This window comes from Ciconia boyciana, chromosome 1 (assembly GCF_034638445.1).
Source record: "Ciconia boyciana chromosome 1, ASM3463844v1, whole genome shotgun sequence".
NCBI classification, from domain to species: domain Eukaryota; kingdom Metazoa; phylum Chordata; class Aves; order Ciconiiformes; family Ciconiidae; genus Ciconia; species Ciconia boyciana.
In genome coordinates, this window is record NC_132934.1 from 80,763,971 (window position 1) to 80,785,243 (window position 21,273).

At 39.9% G+C, this 21,273-nt stretch overlaps 1 protein-coding gene across 4 annotated transcripts in view; it reads right to left on the bottom strand.

The window, feature by feature from the left end:
• Positions 1-21,273, bottom strand: part of LRP6 (LDL receptor related protein 6) — a 130,578-nt gene that overhangs the window by 22,765 nt on the left and 86,540 nt on the right. For all 4 annotated transcript variants that reach the window (XM_072876662.1, XM_072876638.1, XM_072876648.1 and 1 more), the window contains 5 exons: positions 9,897-10,113; positions 8,222-8,511; positions 6,300-6,526; positions 3,974-4,158; positions 1,947-2,273 (listed from right to left, as the gene is read on the bottom strand). In XM_072876662.1, coding sequence (XP_072732763.1) covers positions 1,947-2,273; positions 3,974-4,158; positions 6,300-6,526; positions 8,222-8,511; positions 9,897-10,113 — 1,246 coding nt within the window. The remainder of the gene's footprint in view (positions 1-1,946; positions 2,274-3,973; positions 4,159-6,299; positions 6,527-8,221; positions 8,512-9,896; positions 10,114-21,273) is intronic.

Consider the following 21,273-nt stretch of genomic DNA (forward strand, 5'->3'; position numbering starts at 1 on the left):
ACTCAATCCTAACATCCTATAACAATCAGGCCTAATTGCAAGATATTTTTGCTTTCTGGAAAACCTGTATTTCCCCTCCAAGCGTTTCTCCAATAATTTAAGCTGCCTTCTACTTAGCTCTAAACTGTAGAAGAAAGCACAAAAAAAAGGCAAAGCAAAGTTTATACTGAATGTGTACAGCAAAATAATAGATTCAGAAAACATCAGTATTCTTACCAAGCAGTTAAGAGAGTAATGGAAAGGGAAAAAAGCTTAAGATAAAACAGTGCAGGTAAACATACCATCATAAGCACGTAAAAATCCTTTCCACTTTTGCCCAAAGACGCCCTCTCACTGTCTAAGATTGCCTGGCTTCCAACTTTGAATTGATGGTTCATTACAAAAAGTAACAGCAGAATTTCCCCCATTGAGTCCCCACATCTCTGAAACAGTCCCAATTTCAGAAATCCCTTCCCAGTTTTCATCATTCTCCTTCCCAACAGTCACATATTTTAACTATATTTTTGGCAGGCAAATGGAGTGCAACGGGCATGTCCCCTGTGTAACACTGCCTTCAAACTTCATGACATGTGGTAGATCTGATGAGATACCATATCTCATCAGAGCAGTGTGTCCTTTCCATAATTAAAAGAATCTATGCAAGCATGAGCAGGGTGATCCAGAAGGGAGAAACTGGCCTCTAGACAGGGCTTGGACTAATAATAATGTTCAGGAGTACGTAAGCAAGTAGAACAGGCAAGAGAAAGTTAAAATGATTCATGCTCCAATTATAGTGGCCAAGAGAAAAATTAAAGTATGCACATAGAAGCCTAAGTCTCCAATTGCCTACAAATGAGAAGTTGGAAAGTTCCCAGGTTTGAACATGGCAGAAGGAAAACTCCTAATACCTCACAAACAGCCCTGCACTGTACTGTAGGGAAATGGTTCTATTTGCTCACAACATATTTCCTGTATTTTTCTCCTTCCTTTGTTTCCAAGAGCATTTTCACAAGAAAATGTGTCCTTTGATCATTTTGCTACTTATTCTCCACTGGAAGTCAAATTCCTCCACCTACAAAATCACAGTCATCACCAGAGAGGTGCCCGCCATGCCTCTAACTCACAGGAAAGTGTAAGAGTGTTAGAGCACAAAAATCCAGTTGTCACGCAAACGCCCCTTGTAATAAAAAAGGAAAGGAGGAGTACAGGACACATGGGGAGGTGGAAAAGCAGAATTTTCCAAAGAGCATGACTTTCAAAAAATGCCATGAGGTGGCATTCGTGGAACAAGCTGCTTTTGGCTTTAAAACAACAGTTGGATCTCTCCACTCATGCGTAATGTGGACGAGATACAATCTGTCTCTCCGTACCATGAATCTCTTCACCCACTGACTAATCTGAATGACACCAGTGGAAATCAGCCATCTAGGGTGGCTGCCAAAATTATGAGAGCTTCACTGGCAGCCAGTTATTGAGAGATGGATAAATTATTTGGTTAGAAACTAATTACACACAGCCTGAGGGGCCTTGTGGTTCATATTCTGCACAATAAAGAAAAATGGGGGTTGCCTGCACTGAGATCAGAAATCTGAAGTGCTGGGGAAGCCGTGGAGCCAAGCCTCTCCTCACTGAGGAAGAAACACTTTTGAGGGTATGACAGTGGCCCACCTCAGCGTCTCATCAGCCAGCAAAGAAATCACAAAATTATATTTAAATCAGAAAATAATCAGAAAATTATATTTAAATATATCCTGCTTCCTATGGAGGAAGGGAAGCTACAGAACCAGAAATTTTTCAAATACACGTTCAGTATTAAAAATAGAAACTAGTGTTAACCTGGCCTATCGGCAAAGCAATCTTCACAATCTCACGTAAAAATAAAACTCTTCTTTCCTCCAAGTACAATGCTTGCATCTGTTACAAAACACATCTGCCTCTCTGTTTTATTTCCATTCATTACGGCTTACCACTACAAGTCCTGTTGTCAGAGTTCAAGGAATAGTGAGCTGGGCAGCCACAGACAAAACCACCAACAGGGACTGCTAAGCACAGGTGAGAGCAGTGACCATTGCTAGAGGCACACTCGTTCCAGCCTGCCTGCCTGGAGGAATGGAAGACCAAGATGTCCATAACGTAATCCAAATGCCCTTGGATGATAGTTCGGTTCTGGCCACTGGTCTTGTTGGCTCGTTCAATGCTACGCCGGCTCCAGTCTGTCCAGTAAATGTAATCCTGATACTGAGTCAAGCCAAATGGGTGAGGCAAGTCATCAGCTATAATCTCACGGTCAAGGCCTGTTTCCAAAAAGGAAGGGAGAAAAAAAGCAGAATTATTTGGCGACAAAAGAGATGTTGTTTAATGCTGTTAGACACGTCCCCTGCACAGAAAGGTTAAGACATAGTTACTTTAAAGTTACTACTTCATTATTACAAAAGTAAATTATCAAGTAATGTGTAAATCTGAAGTCACAAGTCTATCACAGAAACATACTAATTCTGCTTGTGACTCACAGAACAGAATGTATTTTCCTGAAGGAAAAACCCTCAGTTTTGAAAATAATCAAGGATCCTCGAAACGATTCTGTCCTTTCCCTCCTCCCAGAAACAAAGAGGATCCCACTGAAGGAGGCAGGACCCCAACACTGTACCCCCAGTTCAGCATCTCTCACACCACATCTGGGTCTCTGCCCACTGCTTACAGAGACAGAATTGTTATGAACTTAATAAGATTCTACATGGTATTATGAGAAAAATTAAATGCACAAGGTTAAACTCATCTGTCTCTGGAATGCTGTAACACGAAGGAGCAGCCAGAAAGTCAAGGTACGAAACAGTTAATTGCGTATACCGTGGAAATGTTAAGAGACCTTAAGGAGCAGGGCATGGTGGGGGAAATGATTTAAACCACATTATTTCAACCACTTCATTACCACGGGATGTCCTGCTGTCTAGTCACAGAAAATGAATGGGAGATTATGAAGCGAGAAGTCATTCAGTCTTTGCGCAGAGAAGAGGAGGATGCACAGCCCTGCACTCTGCCATCACTAGCAGGGACGGCACAGGGAAGATGAAATTCTAATGGTGTGTCCACTTCCACAGTACACAGGGGAGCACTGAGACAGCCTCAACAGCATATCAAAATACATGAGAAGCTGAAGAAAAGCTTTTTAGATTACATATAATTCCTAGTAATGCATATTCCTGTTTTGATCTTTTTCTAGCTTTGTTCCACTATTGTAAATGTACTGTTTAAAGTAGACTAACTCCTTTAGCTTTAAATATTGGCTAGTGATAACGCTAATCTGAGTAATGTGGCACACAACAAGGCAGTCCACTTCTGTGGGTGCCAAGATGTTAAAAACATTATATTGTGCAAACCTGAGGGGGCTTGGGTCCTCAGTACACTACCCCTGGGACAGTGAAAAAAAATAAAATATTCCACCTCCATTTAGCTGTAATGACCAGTTTATAAAACAATCACACAGACCAGGAAAAGCTCTTTAACATGCAGGATACACTGGGGAAAAAATATGCTTGAATCCTGACGATACCAACAAAGATTAAAAACCAGATTGTATTAAATTACATTGTGAAAACCGTCCAATAAGCTGTTGTTATCTTGGCTTTCTCTCTACCTTTCTATAGATGAAGTGTTTGTTATGTATTTGCCAGCAACCTTCAGAGCAGCAAAACAAGACTCTCCAAAACACTGAAAGTTGACAGCTTTGCCCTACATATCACTGAGAACATGTACAGCTTGTATAATTTTAACTTTGTAAGCAACTAGATTACCTACAAGAAAATCGAGGCCTTGCTAAATGCTATGTTGCATAAACATCAATTACAGAAGCAAATGTTAAAGGTGTGTGAGTTTGGAAAAATTTATTTTTGTCTTAAGATGTGTATCTTTGCATTATTTAAGCAATAATCTGCCACAGGGAACTGTGAAAAAGCAGCAGCATCCCCACGACGCTGCTCAGGGCTCTGGGGCTCACCTAGCATGTTGGAGGATTCTATCAGATTGGTATCGAGGTCGGTCCAGTACAGTCGTCTTTTAGCATAATCAATAGTTAGGCCATTAGCACGTCCCACATTCGGTACCAAAGTAGTCCGCTCGGTGCCGTCCATAGCAGCTCTATCAATCTTTGGCTTACCACCCCATTCAGTCCAGTACATAAACCTGATTAAAAGGACAAAAGAAGAAAAATAATCACATTTATCCAAAAGAGAACTCAAGGGGAGAAAAAAACCAAAACAAAAACCCTTAGAAAGAATAAGAGAAAAACAAGAGCTGTAAATTTGAGCATTTATTAAGCCCCATTACACTAAATGTTTTTTCAAAATGCAAGCAAGGAAATGAGTCAGGTTTCCTCAAAATGCTTCCAACATTATTTTTTCCACTTGGAGCTAGACTTTCACCAGCAAGGTCCATATGAAAGTACTTCAATCTTAACTAATCCATGCACATCAGTTAAGAGGCAACAGGTTGGCAGTTGGGCACCTTCATTTATACCTGGTTATTTAGCAAGATACTTTCAATGGCATTTCACTTCTGTTTCTATTCAATTGTCCAGCAAATGAAGGAATACAAAAAGGTAGGTATGCAGGGTACATTTGTCAATAGGTGCCACTGCTGATCTCCGTGCAACTAAGTGAATCAGCCATGTGCGTTACATTTCAGCTGAGGGTAGAATAACACAAAACTGTATAGCATTTCCACTGGAGCAAAAGCACAAACAATTACATACTCACATACCAGTTTATGCCTCATTTGGCACTGTACAGTAGAGGGCTGTATATTTGACATTTGGTGTCAAGTGGTTAGTTGCTTCTTCCAAAATGTAAAGCCAATACCATTTTAAAAATGAGTGAGACACAGCTAGCCAATGTTTACACCTTTATCCTTTAATAACTTTAGCAACAAACAACTGTGAAATGCTTTTAATTTCAACCAACCACACAGTGGGAAAGGTTGCTTCAGAAACTGATGATCAAGGGGGAGCTATTCTTTAGACCTAGGAATAATTGCAAATTTTTCTTAAAAAATTTGGAATTATTTTGTGCATAAATTTTGCAAGTTGTGCACAGCATGGACCTAAGTATTAGAATTGCCCCCATGGTAGCAATGCCATGAAAACTTCCATATACAGTACAATGATGTAGCTCAGCTGTAAGACAAAAGGAAAAACAGGCATTCGGGCTCCAAACTGAAGTAATTTTTTTTTTTGCTCTGTTGTGAAGAGACAAAGCATTGAATTGTAATAATCCTTGGAAAAAACTATTCCCAGTGTAAAACTAGAATCGTCTGTAGCAACTTTTTGTTACAACTGAGTAACTGGATCTAACGATCTAACAATCTGGTCTTGGATGCCCTCTGATGAGTACTTGTCCAGGCAACCCCTGGCATGTCAGGGCTGAACCCCATCTCCGTGCCCCACTGGGGGCAGTGCAGAACTCTTTTCGACTAAGCACTACAACAGTTGCCACCACCTTGCTGAAATGAAGCAGGAGGAATGTGTTCAAGTGGTGCCGAGTTCTCTGCATTGCTGTAACTCTTGCAGTGTCACTGGAAACTGTGATAATTTCATAACACTTGAAAATGAAGTTCCCTCATTTGTAAAATAATAATAATACAATGTCAGTATAACCTCAACAAGGTTTTGCAGTAATTAGTTAATGTCAAATGAGCATTTCATCATAGACGAGCTATTTCAGCTATTTATTGCCCTACTTTTGCTATTACATTTGAATCCAGCTGAGAAGTTTCTTCTCAGGAAATCTTTCATTTTGGGATAGGTGGGTGTAATTGTGTCCACTCTTTCTCTGTCCTTGCTTCCCTTATCCATACCAACTAAAAGGGCTCCCTTATCTGAAGAAACAAACACCTTCCTTATTCTCAGACAATAAGCTTCACTCCCCCACTCTCAAGGTAAATAATTTAATACCTTTATTGGACCCCAACTTGTGATAAAAAGGATCCTCATTTTTAAAAGAACAAATATTTTCTTTTCAATGCTATATTCCTTTTCTAATTAATGAATTCCATAAACCTAAAACTACTTTGATTCTGTGGTTAATTAAAAAACTAAATATAAATCCCTTTTTAATGAGCTGCTCTGATTATTTTTGTAGTATTCTTAATGATTATTCAGGACATTAAGAGCGTATTCCTCCAGCCCTCATACGCTAAATTACCAGGTTGTATTCCCCAGCTCAGTTCTCTCAGGATTTACACACAGTGCCTAACTAACATGCCCTAGAGGAAGCATTATGATGTTGTTTTTCACCGTTCATAAACATAAAATTAAATCAGCAAGTTACCCCTCAGCAGGGTCCAACGCCAATGCTCGGGGACTGTCAAGATCTTTCCACACCAGCACTTGGCGATGCTGTCCATCCAGCTTTGACACTTCTATACGATTTGTTCCAGTATCAGCCCAATACAAGTTCTTCCCCAGCCAATCTACGGCCATGCCTTCTGGGTAATCCAAGCCAAACTCCACAACGTGTTCCAGTGCGCTGCCATTCATAAATGCTCTGCTTATGGTCTGTAGGGATACAAAGATATACGGGCAAATTAGAAATTTTACCAGCCTGTCATTGGGCTAGTTGTTTTCTTTGTTGCATTTTAAACACTTTCAGATTTTAGGCATCTCATAGGAAAGAGGATCTTACAATATGCTACTTATTTGCAAGGCAAACAATGCTGCTATTCAGAAGTAATGATTTACTGTACTCTATGAATGTACTCTGTGTCAATTACAATAGCGTTTCACTGGGGAAATAAATAGGATAACTAGTCTGGTTCAATTAAGCAGTCCACATGCCAAAGTGACCTTAATAGCTCAGTGCCAACTTCGAGGGGGAAATATTTTGGCTCTCCCAGGACTATACAAAAGCATCGATGTTATAGCACAGAACAATATTTAAAGCAGCCTAATAAAAAAGTTCAGGACAGAACAGGAAAGAGAAAAAAAAAAACCTAATGACCGAGTAGCTCACTGGTGCAAGTGCTTCAGTACTGATGGTTTAATTTAATTTCACTAAGCATAATTTCTTCTTGGTCTTTTATTCAAAAGTCTTATTTTAATTCTTGCCATCATGGATAAGCCTGTGATAGCAGATACAGCCAGAATTATATTTTAGTAATATATCAGAGTTTAGGCATTCCCTGATCTACTATGACCACTTATAAGTCTGAAAGTAAAGGAATGTTAGGATGGTACAACACTCTTTTTGGCAAACATGGGCTTCCTGTCTGTGTCCTTAATATTCCCCTCCACACACACTCCTCATACTCGTAACTCATCAGAAGTTAACACGAAGATTTATTTTTTGTTTACTTCCCAGTGTGGATGCTACCTGTTAATTATGCCAGTTTGTAACAGTACACAGCAGGGAAGTTTGTATCTCAGTCTTCATCTGTATCACCCTTAAAAAATGATCAGATCATTGCTTTATTTTTATTTCAAACACAGCTCAAATGAATACCATACCTAAAGAGTTCAGCCAAGTCACCTCTATCAAACTCACTTAGACTCTGTGTTTTTAACTTTTATGATTCTTCAGCTGCAAAGGTCCATGAGTTATTGTTGGCACAGGTCTCAAACCAACCACAGAAAACTTTCTTTTATTAAAACCTAATTTTTGGTACTCACAATTCTGACTACATCTACAACCCATGAAAAACAAAGGGAATAACCAGGCTCACTGATAACAGAGATAAGAGACAGACAATACACAGATTTCTGTCACTCCATTAACCACCACATCTAAAGACCCACCCTCATCCATTTCCGATTTGTCAGTCTAGACCTGTTTTACAAAGCCTGTGATTCATAGTATGTCTCACATGCAGTAGCTATATAAGTTAATTAATAGGTAAGACCCATTTTCACTTCCTGACCCAAGACAAGGCTTCCCCCCATTAAACATTATCTGGCAAAACATCTGTGATCCCTGAAACCTCCTGCCATATGGCACTGTTCTCAGCTTTCTGCCAAAAAACTTTATTTTTGCAAACTTATCCTTTATGTGAAGATGTATACATTAGATTTAAATGATTTATAGGAGAGCATGCTGCTAGTATAACGAAAATGTATGCCATTCTTAGTTAGAACAAGCTTTTACCTATCCCTTGAATCTTGTAAATCGCATTTGTCAATCCAGTCTTAAGAATCTCAAGAACCTTGTAACAACTTAATAGCCAATATGGAATGAATGGAAGTATCTTCCATCTCTACCTTAAGTGAAATGTCAGTCCAGTAAATTCGATTGTCTGTCACATCAAAATCCAGAGCAGAAGCTTCCTTGACTCCAGTGAGTGGAATAGCAACGTTGTTGTTGTTCGTTTCTAAAGAGATTCGTCTGATATCTGCTCTCCGAGAAAACAGCAGGAAAGCTTCTGGGACGATGCAGGTCTTCATATCATTGATAAGCTCTAAGCCTATGGGGCAAGCGCAGCGAAGGCCCTGTGGTCTGTACAGACAAAGATGGCTGCAGCCGCCGTTATCCTCTGCACAAGGGTTTGTACCTAAGCATGCAACAAAAGCAAAAGCAATCATTGCAAACTGACTTCAGTAGGAAGATGAAGCCAGTCTTCACATGCATCAATGACACTATGAGTCCTTTAAGAAATACATACAGTTTTTCACCTTTTATTATCTTAATTAATTAATTTTTGTTCATTTCCTGTAATCCTTTAGACAGATGTTACTCTGCTTGGCTGGAGAGCCAGTGCTTGTTCTCCTGACCCCATGAAACAAACCCAGCATTGGGGAAAGGGATCTGGACCCCAACAGCTACTGATGTTCCCGATTCACAGCACAAGCACTGAATGGACGGTAAGTATGTAAGTAAGCAAGTGTATGTTCTGCTGCCTTTTACAGTACACTGGTCCAGTTACGTACCCTGATTGTATGTATTGTATTCATGTCATTCCTAGAGATGAAAAATTTGCAGATCTATTTTCACATCCATTCAATGGCCTCATCTCTACAGGATGCTAGTAAAGCAGCTCTTTGCAATACTAACTTGTGTACCTGCACATGCTGGAAATCCACCTACTAAGAGAGGCCCAGCATTACCAAGCTCAATTAGCCAAACAATTGGAAAGAGAGCTGCATTTAAAACACATGCACTTTACTTAGGGCATCTTCTTAACGTGGTAGCAGCAATACAAAGATACACTTCAACTACATTTGACTAATTCCCTGCAGTGCAATGCAGACATGGCAGCAAGAAGCTGCAAGCCTATCCACATAGCAGGATATTCAGGGAACGTGATGAGTTCTGTGATGATACACTTACGCTGTTACCAGTGTTTGGATAGCCAACCATAGCCAATTTAAAGCTAGATCCTGCATTTTTACACCACAGACACTACAGGGCAGAAAGTACTTCTAGTTATTTTTAAAGAAGATTAAAACCACTGAAGTATTTTGCAGTATTAATGTGAAAAGCACTGAACAGACTAAAACTGGCTCATTCTTAGCTTTTGCATACTGGGAGCACATGTTCAGATTGCAAGATGAAAAGCTGCTACAGCTGCAGTTTCATAAACAGCTGGACTAATCTAATAGCTGGCTGTTACAAAGAGAAGTTCTCATTTTCCATGGTCCTTCTTCTCCCCTTATTGGATCCAGGACTGTTCAGACCAATTCCCTAAGCAGCAGAAAATGATCCATTTTGGGGGGGTGCCTGGTTGTTTTCAAGCTGATACTCTTCCAAGTTAGAGAACTGAAGCACCTCTCAAAATACCTACCCCATCCCATTAAACTGCAGCCTGCAGTTATCATGCAATAAAACTGGATTCTGACCATTTCTAAAAATCTGAGCTGGTACAAAGCAATACCTGCAGAACAGCACTGCTGAAATTTTCCATTTCATTTTACATGCCTGATAAGCAGTCTCACTCACCAACTATCTGGTGGACATTTGTAGCTTTCAGGCCCATTAGATCAGGCAGTTGATCTATGATGATCTCTCTTTCTGCTGTGCGTTTATGCACGCGTTCAATACTGCGTCTTTGCCAGTCTGTCCAATAAACGTAGTCTCCCAACAGCGTGAATCCAAAGATATGAGGCAGCTTGTCCTCCACCAGAACTCTTCTCCCAGTTCCATCAGCATTCATGACCTATGGATACACATGAACACAAACTTATTATGTATACAGAATAATTCTGTCACGATTTATCCGAGATTAATTAACCAGCTGCTCCACACTTAAAGTTTAAATTCAAAAATAATCTCCTAGCCATTAAAATGCTATCAATGTTATGCAGCAGTCTAATAAAACAAGACTGTATTTCAACAGGTACTTATTCTAAAACCCACAGAGGATCCCTTATATATAGGGCTATTCTCATAAGCAGATCATAACGTGAAATTATGACACAACATTCCTTATATTTGTTTTATGAACTAATATTATGAGTGCCTGTTGGAGGTTGTCTCTCTCTCTCATTTCCGATTTATGTTTCTTGATTTAGTTTTAAATGGGAGACACTGCGTTTTATATGAACAAAGAGAAGCTTACAGTGTCAAGGAGTCCTGGCTCAGCATCTTGTAGTCCACAGTCCCTCCCAAGTGAGCTTTGCCCAGGTTACAGATAGCAGTAAGGGGATGCCCCACATAAATTCTGGGAGGCAAACAGTCAAAAGATCTACAGAATATGTTTATATTCCCAAGTCTGAATAAAGAACCAGTTTTACATTCTTCAAAATTAAGTTCAGTATTTTTTGTACTAGAAGGAAAAGTAATAGTCTGTAAATAATTGCATGCCTTTGATCAAGACACTTGAATTTACTGTGTCATTCTTCTCTATTGCTAAAAAGAAGTAATACCTAACTTCCTCAAAGAGGCACTGAAAGGATTAAACATATGTATGCATGTTCAAGTCATCAACTACCTTATGAATGACAAGTATTATTACAAAAAGTACCATAGTGACAGGAGTGAAGAGAGTCCTGTGTTTTAAGAGAAGCTTAAAAATTATTCAGCACTGCAATTTTATAGAAAAGTTCCTTCCAAAATATTTCTGCTTGTTTCAAGTTTACCGTTTAAGTTTACAGCATGTATACTACCCTTCCAAAAAAAGAAAAAAAACCAACCTTAATGTAAAAACTTCCCAAAACAACGCAAGTCACAAAATTCAAGGTAGCATACTAATCCCTGAAACATTAAAACATTCTTCCCACTACCCAAGGGTGTTCCAAGTTAAGGACTGGAAAAAGGGTGACTTATTAAATGACTGTTTTCAAATCTCTCTCACTTGCCTTGATGGAATTAAGATAGCCATAGACAAGTCTGTATAATTTCCCATTCTTCCCATGGCTCAAACCCAAAGACTCGTGCAGTGACAACCTTCAGGATCAATTGGTTTAATAACTCCAGCTAGATCGATGATGTTTTGTGGTCAGAAGAATTTGAGAAATGAGAAGGTTAGTTTGGAGCAACTCCTACCTTTTGCCCACTCAAGCACAGACGGGGAGGGAGGAAAGAAATAGAGAAACAGTACTGAAACTCATACTTTTCTCAGCATACAGTATAATGTGCACATTAATAAAATATTTTTAAGTTCACTAAAAAAGTGAAAGAAAATGCTATAATCTTCACAATAATTTAATTTCTCCTTAAAACTATTTCCTGTCATAAACTTCCTGACATTACTGCACTTAGTATGTTAGAGTGGGAATTGAATCTTTATGTGCACATTTCCTAAAGAAAAATGAAAAGGGCTCTGCATACTTGCTGGTTTGTAGGAATAAGCTCCATATTTACTTTTTTTAAAAAAGCTCATAATTACTCTGTGGAATTGGCTTACCAAAAAATCTTCAGTCTAGTAGTCTACGGCACGCTTCTACACATGCACTAGTGCACATGCATGATAAAAATAAGATGAGCATTACTTGAAATGTTTTTTTCCTGCGTTCTCACTAAGATCCTTTAGAAAGACAAGCTCACTACTTGCAGCTTCACTTTGCATTATGGTGCATTTACCATCCTAAAGCTGTAACTTATGTCCTTTACACTGACAACCAAGTCCAAACATAGCTTTTCCTATCACAGATTGTTTAGCTGGGCTCAGAGCCCAGCATAATTGCCTAATTTCTGGACTTCCTTTTGAAAACAAGCTCTGCTATTCCATTTATATTCTACTTCAGAAAATTTCAGCATCTGCTGGCTCTCTCAATTCCTAGCAGCATGCCTCCTACACTCTGTTTTGACAAATGAGGTTGCTAAACAACAGACTAATGGTTAACTTTAGAACCAGGGACACAGATTTAACATCTGTAAGATAAACTGTGAGTTATAGTTCAAGAAACCATCACCACCACCAAGCAAAACTGGTCATCCCCTTTTGCCTCCCTTTTCTAACCATAACACCATCATGCGTTTCTGTGATGACTTGTTTCCCCCTCCCCTAAGTACAGAGATGAGCCATTTGCTTGCAACTAATTAATATATGGCAATTAGTGCTTGCTAAGCAGAACAAACAGATACACAGAATGGATGGATTGTTGCAAAGTGAATCAACTAAAACCACACAGTAATAACCACCAAAGCATCAGTATCACAGAGCAGTATCTTTAGATACTACACTTTTTGCCTTGTACTTATAAAAGAAAGATAATTCTATATTTAAGGGTGTGCTTAACTACTGGCAAAGAGAATTCGTTGGAAGTTCTATGGTGTCAGGTGAACTTTCTTTAGCAAATTTTAAATGGTGAGCTGTTCAAATAAGCTTCCTCTTATTCTGAAAGAAACTCAGGAAAAGAGAAGGGAGGACTTCAGTATTAAGTATCTGGTTTTAATTAATTTTTGTTTTGCCACATACAGGTTATTTTGAAAGACAGCTTTATGCCACCTAGACAAAACAGACGCCTATCTGAAAGTACTTACACATACCTGCCACCCTACTCCCACTGCAATCTTACCTGAGCCCATCTGTGCAATATTACTTAATATAAACATCTGCTCATTAGCAGCTCGGTACCACCATATGAATAGTTCCATGGCACCATGTTGTCTGCACTCACTTTAGCTGTGTTTTACAAGATTTGAATAGAATTTCATCAATAGGCTCCAGAACCAAACAGTCTGGTGTCAGGCAGAAGGAAAGTGGCAAAGGATATAGGGATGATACATATAATAAGCGCAAGGAAAAAGAAACAATCACTTATCAACCAATTTCAAAGGGTTTCAGCATCATCTTTTAACGTACTGAAATTCAGGTGACAACTGAGTCCCAGTCAATACTGCTTTATGCATTCATTCCCCTTCTCCAGCCCCAGTTGGATCAGCTCATCACAGTGAAGCCTAGCCCCACAGAATTCCCCATACAAGAAACCCACCTCCTGCTGCTATGAGGCAGTGTCTCCAGCAGTTTATGCTGCTTTAACCACAATGTGGTGTGGGTTTCACATTCTGAGGCCATTCTGAATACTGCAAACCACAGTGAGAATATAGACTACAACAGGAAACAGATGTGGTGTAACCACAAACACTACCTTTACTGAAAGAGCGAGTAGTTCCATGAAAAAAAAATAAAACCAAGTACAAAAATTAAATGGCCTCAAAAAAAAAAAAACAGATATCCCACCTTTAGGATAAGGGCTTTGCTTATCCTAGAACAATAATGAATGTAAACCTATGGCCTCATAAAAATACAGCTTATTCAAAATAAACAAATTAATGCTGAAAATGTGGTCGTATTTTAAGATGCTGTACTTAATGGTCAGAAGGAACAATAATAAAAAAACACAAACAACTTTGAAGTATCACTTCTATTTTAAAATTACAGACTGGATTGCACAGTGATCTATTCTAATGGTCTTTCTTGCTGTCAGATATACTGGATTCAATTCACTCTTGAATAGCAGTAATAACTGTGATAAAAAGGCTAATGCAGTGAATTTACCTTTCTGATAATCTGGGATTTGAATGTGCAGTAGTTTACACTTGTAATTTGATTGGCTTAAGTCTAGAGCTCAATCATTATACCTACCCGATCTGTGAAAATAATGTTCAGCTCCAGTTAGAGCTCAGGCAGGAGCCCTGGCAAACCTATGCAGGCCCCAAACAGGACTAGGAGTCTGCTCAGGTCTAGCAGACCAAGGCCAGCGGCAGTAGAGACTAGGCAGATGCACACTAGCTCATATCCATAGCACTGAGGAGATGCTAGTAACAGGAACTGTTTGTCCCTATCGGGTCATACTTCGATTAATATCAAACATAAGAGCCCAGTTCTACAAGGTGCTAGACAGCCTCAGTACTGACAACTCCTGGAGAAGACGACAGCACGCAGGCGCTGGAAAGAACACACTTTCCAATGCAAAGCTGCGAGACTGTCAGACAACTGCTGATATGATTTACTCATAATGAACCTAGTGCCATAAGCAGGGTGATAGTGTGCAAACCAGTACCTTTCATCTTAACTCACAAGCACAGTTTAATTTTGGATGCAGAACCACGGAGTTATATACCAGCCCCGGTTGGAAGGGACCTTGAAAGATCATCTGGTCCAACCTTTTGTGGGAAAGGAACCCTAGATGAGATTATCTGTCCAGTCACATGTTGAAAACTTGCAGTGATGGGGACTCCACCACATCCCTCAGGTTACTCCAGTGAATGATTGCTCTCACTGCAAAATATTTCTGTCTTATATTGAGATGAAACCTCTCCCAGTGCAACTTGTACCCATTGCCCCTGTCCTCTCCATGTGGCTCCTGCTGAAGGGAGACCCTCCATCCTCCTTGTAGCTGCCCTTTAAGTACTGGGAAACTGTGATGAGGTCCCCCCTGAGCCTTCACTTCTGCAGGGAGAAAAGACCTAAATCCTTCAGTCTTTCCTCATAGAGCAGGTTCTCCAGCCCTTTGATCATCTTTGTGGCCCTCCTCTGGGCCCTCTCCAGTCTGTCTGCATCTTTTTTGAATCGTGGGGACCAGAGCTGGACACAATACTCTAGGTGTGGCCTGACAAGCGCTGACTAGAGTGGGATGATGACATCTCTCCCTCTGCTAGCAATGCCCCTGTGGATGCAGCCCAGGATCTGATCTGCCTTTTGTTGCTGCAGCAGCGCACTGGACCCACTTTCAGCTTGTTGTCCACTAGGACCCCCAGGTCCCTTTCAGCAAGGCTGCTCCCCAGCCACACAGATGCTAGCCTGTGCTGGGCTCTTGGGTTATGTCATACCATGTGCAGGATTTTGCACTTGTCTTTGTTAAACTTCACATAGTTCTTGCTAGCCCACTCTTCCAGCCTGTCCAGGTATCTCTGTAAGATAGCTCTCCCTCTGACATGTCCACCTCACCACCCAGTTTAGTGTCATCAGCAAACTTGGTGAGGGTGCTTTCAATCCCATCATCCAGATCATTTATGAAGATACTGAACAGCATGGAACTGGGGGATTGATCCCTGGGGGATCACACTTGTGACAGGCTGCCAGCCTGAGTAAAAACCACTGATCACCACCCTCTGAGTGCGGCCTGTGAGCCAATTCCCTACCCATCTCGCTGACCACCCATCCAGTCTGTGTCTTGCCAGCTTGTCTAGGAGGAGGCCGTGGGAAGTAGTGTCAAACGCTTTGCTTAAGTCCAGGTAAACAACATCCACTGCTCTCCCCATGTCGACAGAAAATGTCATTTTGTTGTAGGTGATCAGGTTGGTCAGGCGTGATTTGCCCTTGGTAAATCCATGTTGGCCGTTCCCAATCACCTGCTTCATTTCGCTTGTGATAGTTTCTAGGAGGACTCATTCCCTTACTTTCCCAGGGACTGAAGTAAGACTAATGGGCCTGTAGCTTCCTGGGTCCTCTTTTGTGCCTCCTCTGTTGGATGTAGTTATAAATAATCAGGGAGCATCTAAGTATCATGCATGCTAAGCTCTCTCTCAGGATAACTGGAACAGAGGAAGTCAATAATTGAAAATTTATAAACAACAGCTACCAATTCTGTATCTTCAAAAAATTAAAGATTACTTATAAGAATGGAACAGGCCCTGTGATGGACTGAAAGCCTCCAGCTATACTACTAGATGTTGCCAGAACTTTATTTATTTCACAAATACACACATACCAGTAAAACAAAACCCAAAAAACCTCAAACAACATATGGTAAAATCCATAAACTGCTCTAGTTTCAGATACAAACATCTCATAACAAAATATTAAGAATAACTGGAACATCAGCCCTGATTTTAAAAATTGACAGCCAGTTTTTGGACAAACAACAGAGACCTTAGCCACCTTTACCAGTACCAGCTTCCTGATCCTCAGAGAGGCCAGGAGACCCCACTTAATATATGGGACCTCAATTGCTCTGCTCAAATACTACTGCCATCACTGCGCCAGCTCTACAAAACTTCTAGCAGGGACCACAGCTGGAAACCATCTCTCCCCACTGACTCAAAGGAAGGATGCAATTGTAGCATTTATCTTCCTTCTGAAAGGTTAAGGAATAAGAGAGTGTTCTGTCTTGGTGGCAATGCTTTGCATGTCACGTGTCCCACAAATGCAGAACACACTAGCTTGTTGTTTCCTTGGTACATGTTGAAATATATTCTCAGATACATATAGTTATGGTTTACCTTACTGCATGAAAAAAACCCAGCCATTTGGCAGAGAAATGTCACAGAAAGAAAGGTAAACTCTTCCTGAGGAGACCTTAAACTCTTGAGTCATTCTAATGACAAGCTGGGTTTCTTGCAATAGTTTGAAAGACAGCGGAACAACATCAGAAAGCATTACCACCTTCACAATTTCAACATGGGTCATGCTAATGCACTCTAGGAATAGATACAACTAAAAAACCAAACGAGGTGAAAAAGTGAATTTCTCATGAGTTTGATCATTAACACTCATCTGCATAAGATGACTGCAAAGAAATATTACTGTAAGACAGCTGTGAAATACTGAATTCAATACATATATCCCAGATATTTCAACATACCATGGAAAAAGATCTTGAACAAGGCCTGTATTATACGTGAAATAGTTTAAGAATATTCAAGGTTTAGGCTTAGTTACTTCAGCCCTGATTATCCAACAATACTTACACGTGCTGTTTGCATGATGCAACACATATTGACTCAGTTCATGACACTGCTAATTAAGGATATGACTGTTCATCTTCCACCTAAATGTACATGAATCCTACTACATCAGACAAGTGAAAAACAACACTAACTCATTAAATTTATTTGGTTAAGGAGAAAAAGAAAACCGGGGCAGCATCTCTCAAAAATAACTCTAAAAGATAACTAGAATGCCTTCTGAACATTACATTAGCATTTTTTCAGACTGGGTTTGAGAACTATGTATTTTCAACTTGCTTCTTTAAGCAACATAAACAGAACAAAACAGATTGATTTTACTGTTATGGCTGCAGTAATATAATAGAATTAACACATGTATCTACTATAAACCAGCAGCTCTAAGAGAGGAAAAAGGGGACATCTTATCTAAATTTCCAGTTGTATTAGTCTTCCCCTCTAAAAAAACAATCCTGATCAACTAGGCTCTCTTTGACTGAGCAATCAAAACTTTAAACTCAACTTGAGACAATTATTCTGGCAGTGTGTCCTGGTTTCGGCTGGGATAGAGTTAATTTTCTTCCTAGTAGCTGGTATAGTGCTGTGTTTTGGATTTAGTATGGGAATAATGTTGATAACACACTGATGTTTTAGTTGTTGCTAAACAGTGCTTGTACTAGTCAAGGACTTTTCAGCTTCCTATCCTCTGCCAGGTGCACAAGAAGCTGGGAGGGAGCACAGCCAGGACAGCTGACCCAAAGTGGCCAAAGGGCTATTCCATACCATATGACGTCATGCTCAGTATATAAACTGGGGGGAGCTGGCCAGGGGGGCAGTGATTGCTGCTCGGGGACAGGTTGGGCATCGGTCGGTGGGTGGTGAGCAATTGCATTGTGCATCACTTGTTTTGTATATTCCTTTATCATTATTATAATTATTATTGTTTTCTCTTCCTCTGCTGTCCTATTAAACTGTCTTTATCTCAACCCATGGGTTTTACTTTTTCTCGCCCCCAATTCTCTCCCCCATCCCACCAGGGGGTGGGGGAGTGGGAGGATGAGTGAGAGGCTGTGTGTTGCTGACTGGGGTTAAACCATGACACATTGTCATTAACTTACTGTTAACAGTATTTTCCCTCAATTCCAAAATGTTAAGAAATGTTTTAGATATGAAAGGGGAAGCCATCTCTTCACTGCAGTGAAATCCTGAGAAATCAGCCGAAGGGTTACCTGGAACCCTTTGTATTTGCTTCAGAAACCAAATGCCTCCAGCCAACTCTACAATTTCTTACTGTTAATTGTTTTATAATAGCCATTACCAATTTCTAATTTAACAGTTCCCCAGCACCCTCAATTTCCTTTTGAGCTCTAATCATTTTTCCAAAGAATTCAAAATATATTTTTCCTGAGCATGGATAATATTCCTAATAGGACTGCAGTGAAGATAAATATGTAAAAACAGAATAGAGATTAACTTCATAAATAGTCCTTTCTATCATGCTACAGACACTGTTATAAGCTCATTTCTTTCACAATAGGACAACTTTCCTAGCTTGCTGATCAATCAATGCCACAACATAACTGTTTTCTCAGTGATGGAATTTAATTTTAGAAACAATTGGTTGGGTTTTCAATGAAACGGCTCAAGTCAGGTGAAGTGACAAGCAGGCAGGGAAAGGAGTTCATAACCATTGTGACAATCAAATACGACATCTCCTAGGCAATCTCATGCAATACAAAAAAACCCTTGCCTTTGTAAAGAACAGGCTAAGACAAAAAATTGAGCTGAAATGATGAACGGGATGAGAAGACAGGTTTTTCACAGGAAAAAAAGAGGCTCCTCTGCGAAGATCCAGTGGTAAAATGGGTGAATAAAGATGCTTGGCAATGGAAATTAATTTTGGTACATTAATACATAAGGTGGAGTGGCAACAGTCAGACGGTGTTCTGTTATGTGGGCATAGGCTATAGGGGTAACAAAGGAATCTAATTACTGTCATTTTGCAACTTAACATTTGTGAACTAAGTCCTATGAGCAACCATACACACGCTTTGCAGGAAGTAAAGGAGACTAGCCAAGACCAACCTGAACCCCCACAGTGGTTTGGGGGACAGTTTTACAAGACTGAGTTTGGCAACACAACTTCTAATGCTTTTGCACATGGGCAAAAGCCTCTGTTCTCTCCTCGTCCTTCCCAAGGTACTTTCTTTCAGTACCTTGCCCCAGGAATTTCTTATTTTTAATTTGTTCTCTACTCAACTTGGTGCTTTCCAGACTCCTCCCTAAGCAACTATAATTTATTTTTTTGTAGAGGGAAAAAAATGTGGAAAGTTTTCTGCTGTTTTGGCAAGTCCAAGTGGTTCGTGGAACAGTCCAATGAGTGACTCAGCCAGTGCAGATCTGGGGGGGGTGGCTCTGGGATACTTTCTACTTTTGGTGGCAATGAGCTATTAAGTTGATTCAACTGCTCCCTTCGCTAAATCACTTCCAAGGGTCTCTGCATGTCCAAAAGCTTGTTTTTCCACCATATGTATTTATCTGCTTAATAAAAGGTATTAACTTTCCTACAATCCTTTTCTCACAGACCTTTGCAAAGTTACATCATGAGTGGTATCAGAAAAAAAGTTTAGGTTAGGACTACAAAATCCCAGAGTGAAATAAAAAGCCTGTGTGAAGAAAGCTGAATAATTATTGAAAGGGATCACAAGGTCATGTGAATGCTTCTGAAGAAGCCCAGGTCCAAGAACAGAACAATCTTTTTTGTACGGTAATGCAACTAAGCTTGGGAGAAGAAAAAAAAAAAAAGCCCCAGCATTGGAGGGTAAGGGGTAATAGCAGACTGACAAACAGCACTCAGCTGAATCAGAAACGCAGAAGATAGCTCAGTATCTCTTCACATCACTCCGCAGCTTACCTTCAAATATTATTTTAAGTATGTCAGACTCAGGGAGGTCAGATGATGGCTCTGGTTATTTTAGTTTGAGGGATTTTTGTGTTTTCCCTTAGGTAACCAATACTGACTGCCAGTAGAGGCTTGTTACTTTCTAGATGAGACAACAGCATAAACTGAAATGCAATTTCCTAACTCCGATGGGAAAAATCTAGGAAGCATGTATAACACATTAGTGGGATCCAAAGCTTGTACTTCAATCAGCTCCATGCCAGGCCATTGGGAGCCATGAGGTTTACAGAGCTATCATTAGCAAAACGGGACTGCCTATCTGTAAGCAAAGCTTGTAAGAAACATCTCTGAATTTCCGTCATGGAAAGTCCCAGTCAAGCTGCACAGACCTAAGCAACAACCAGATCTGAGAAAGGTACACTTTTACTATTAACAATAATGTGCAAAAAGGTTGTAGAAGCCAGCTCAAATGTGTCTTGAGTGTGGGCATCTGTCTCTGACATGGCCACTCCAGGCTCTCCTTAGACTTAACAGAAAAGAATAGGTGCTTTTATGGTAGGACTCATCCAATCTATTCTAAACATTTACTTTAGAGTAAAGCAAGCCACAATGCAGAAGTGCTGATTTCTGACATTTTCTGTAAAGGCAACATACTGAGCTGAAGATCTCTACATCTCATTAGATGAAAACCACCCACAGATTACAGGGAGAAATGCAGATCCATTTCATCCACACAAGAACCATTTTAAAACTGAATGACCAAGTCTTCTGTAATATCACATAATTTTTAGGGCAGTAATTTCACTACTTAGAAAAATACCATGCCTGGTACCCAGATCACAGAGTCAGGTTAGTCCTGGACAAGAGTGCTGGCTGTATCTACCCAAAAACATCCCTCGGTATCCTCTTTCTTTTGTGAGGTGCTGGGAACCTCTCCCTGTTCCATTAAGGATGACAGCCTGTTGATAGTAGATCCCTCAGGACTTCTCTGAGAAGTCATCAGCACAAGTGGTTTGTAATGGGTGTCTCAATAATCAAACTTTTCACATTTCAGTTTTATTTAGATATTCTCTATTTATCAAAGGCAATAAAAACTTGAATGTTTAATGTTCCTGAATTGAAACTGGCATGGATGTTTTAAATGTTTCTTCTTTTTTACTTTTACATTAAAATGCTTTGAACAGCTGCAAAAGGTACATGCCTAAGTGACAATTCTGTAGCTCCATGCTCAAAAGCCAAAGTAAAAAAGGTATTAAACTTTTTAATTTTTTTTTTTTTTTTTAAATAATAACAAGCTTACAATGCCAGGAGGTCCTGACTCAACATTTGGGGTCCACAGATAAGAGGCCACTCAAATTCTTG